The sequence below is a fragment of the Nicotiana tabacum genome, chromosome 9 (assembly GCF_000715075.1).
Source record: "Nicotiana tabacum cultivar K326 chromosome 9, ASM71507v2, whole genome shotgun sequence".
NCBI classification, from domain to species: domain Eukaryota; kingdom Viridiplantae; phylum Streptophyta; class Magnoliopsida; order Solanales; family Solanaceae; genus Nicotiana; species Nicotiana tabacum.
The window spans coordinates 72,455,007-72,456,846 of record NC_134088.1 but is presented as its reverse complement, the minus strand read 5'-3'; the positions used below and the strand labels follow the sequence as shown (position 1 = coordinate 72,456,846).

General features: G+C 42.8%; 1 protein-coding gene across 1 annotated transcript; it reads left to right on the top strand.

Annotated features, from left to right (window-relative positions):
- Positions 1 to 1,000: 1,000 nt before the first annotated feature.
- LOC142163956 (uncharacterized) lies at positions 1,001 to 1,513 on the top strand. Its single transcript, XM_075221112.1, has one exon. It carries the CDS (start codon positions 1,001 to 1,003, stop codon positions 1,511 to 1,513), a length of 513 nt encoding a protein of 170 aa, XP_075077213.1.
- Positions 1,514 to 1,840: the final 327 nt, after the last annotated feature.

Sequence of the window (1,840 nt, the reverse complement as noted above, 5' to 3'; positions counted from 1 at the left end):
AGCGAGCCCAGCATGGTCGAGATACATAGCCTAGTATGGCCGAGCGCCTATAAGCGAGCCTACTATGGCAGAGCAGTTATATATACCGAGCCTTATAAGGCCGTACAATTATTTTACTTACTATATTGAAGGAGTTGAGTCAGTATCAGCAGGTAAGTATATCTCCAGATCATCTTTGACTCCCAGTTAATTTCAGTTATCATATTATCAGTTCAGTTTCAGATTTCAGTTATTTTATTGCCTTACATACTCGGTACATTATTTCGTACTGACGTCCCTTTTTTGGGGGCGCTGCATTTCATGCGTGCAGGTTCAGACAGACAGACGGGTAGACCTCCTCAGTAGGTGTTTTCCGAGTTCCGCCTGATCGGTAAGCTCTACGTCTTTCGGAGTTGCCAGGACTAGAGTTTTGTGTACATCTTATGTATATCTGTATATATTTATGGGTAGGTCGGGGCCCTGTTCCGATCACAGTACATCTATCAGTAGAGGCTTGTAGGCATATCCTGTTGGTTAGTGTAGTATGTTGGGTTTGTATAAATTGGTGGTTTGTCAGCTGTAGTAGCTATGACGGCCTTGTCGGCCTAGCTTTATATTGATATTTAGTTAGTGCTAGTTTCCATTCAGTTTTATATTTTGCTTCGCAAATTGTCTTGCAAGGTGGCCCCATGGCCAAAGTATGACATTATGTGTTCAGAGTCCCTTAGTCACAATTTGGTACGCCAGGTTAGGTGAGGCACGGGGTGCTTGTCTCGCTCCTAGGTTCGGGGCGTGACAGTCGCATTGCCACAAATGATGCCATGGTGGTAGCTGTGTTTGTGAAGAACATATTCTCAAGGTTTGGGACTCCATAGGCATGAAGGGACACATTTTTTCAATCAGTTGTTGAATAACCTTTTAGCTAAATATGGAGTCCGCCATAGAGTTGCCACGACATATCATCAAATATTAGAGAAGACTGTGAGTGTGAATAGGAAAGATTGGGCTGCAAAGTTAGATGATGCCTTGTGGGCATATAGAACTGCATACAAAGCACAAAATTGGGGCATCACCGTATAAGCTTGTTTATGGGAAGGCATGTTACTTGCTTGTTGAACTTGAACACAAGGCGTACTGGGCCATTAAAAAGTTGAATATGGACCTTGAAGCCACGGGCGAGAAGAGACTCTTGCAGTTGAATGAGTTAGCTGAGTTCAGGCTGTACTCTTACAAAAATGCTATGCTTTACAAAGAGAAAACGAAAAGATGGCATGATAAGCGTATCAAACCACGTCAATTCGAACCTGGCCAAAAGGTACTATTGTTCAATTCTAGGCTCAAGTTGTTTCTTGGGAAGTTAAACTCGAGATGGTCAGGCCCATTTGAGGTGGTGAGAGTCACTCCTTATGGTGCAATTGAGCTACACGCTTTAAATGGTGAAAGAAAATTTTTAGTGAATGGACACAAAGTCAAGCACTATTGGGGAGGAATAATTGATCGTGATAAGACCAAAGTAGTACTCGCTGATGAGTAAGCGATATCCTGCATCATGCCGCGAGGTTAAATTAGGCGCTTGTTGGGAGGCAACCCAATTTTCGTTGCTTTCATAGCTTAGTTTTTTAATTTTTTTAGTTAGAGTATACTAGAGTTTGCATTATTTTTGTAGACATAGAATTTATAGGTAAAATGATGTGGGCATGTAAATTGGATATATAAAGGGATCGAGGGATCAGGATATTACTTCAAAAAATAAAAATTGCGAATTAGCGCCCAGGCCAGCGCTCCACGTTATCTGGGGTGCTCTTTACAGAATGTCCAAACCCCTTAGCGCCAGGCCTAGCGTGGGGCGCTGGGCTGGGGG

What these genes read in the sequence shown, in the direction of transcription:
- LOC142163956 (XM_075221112.1), top strand. Translation starts at nt 1,001, where the DNA reads ATGCCTTGTGGGCATATAGAACTGCATACAAAGCACAAAATTGGGGCA.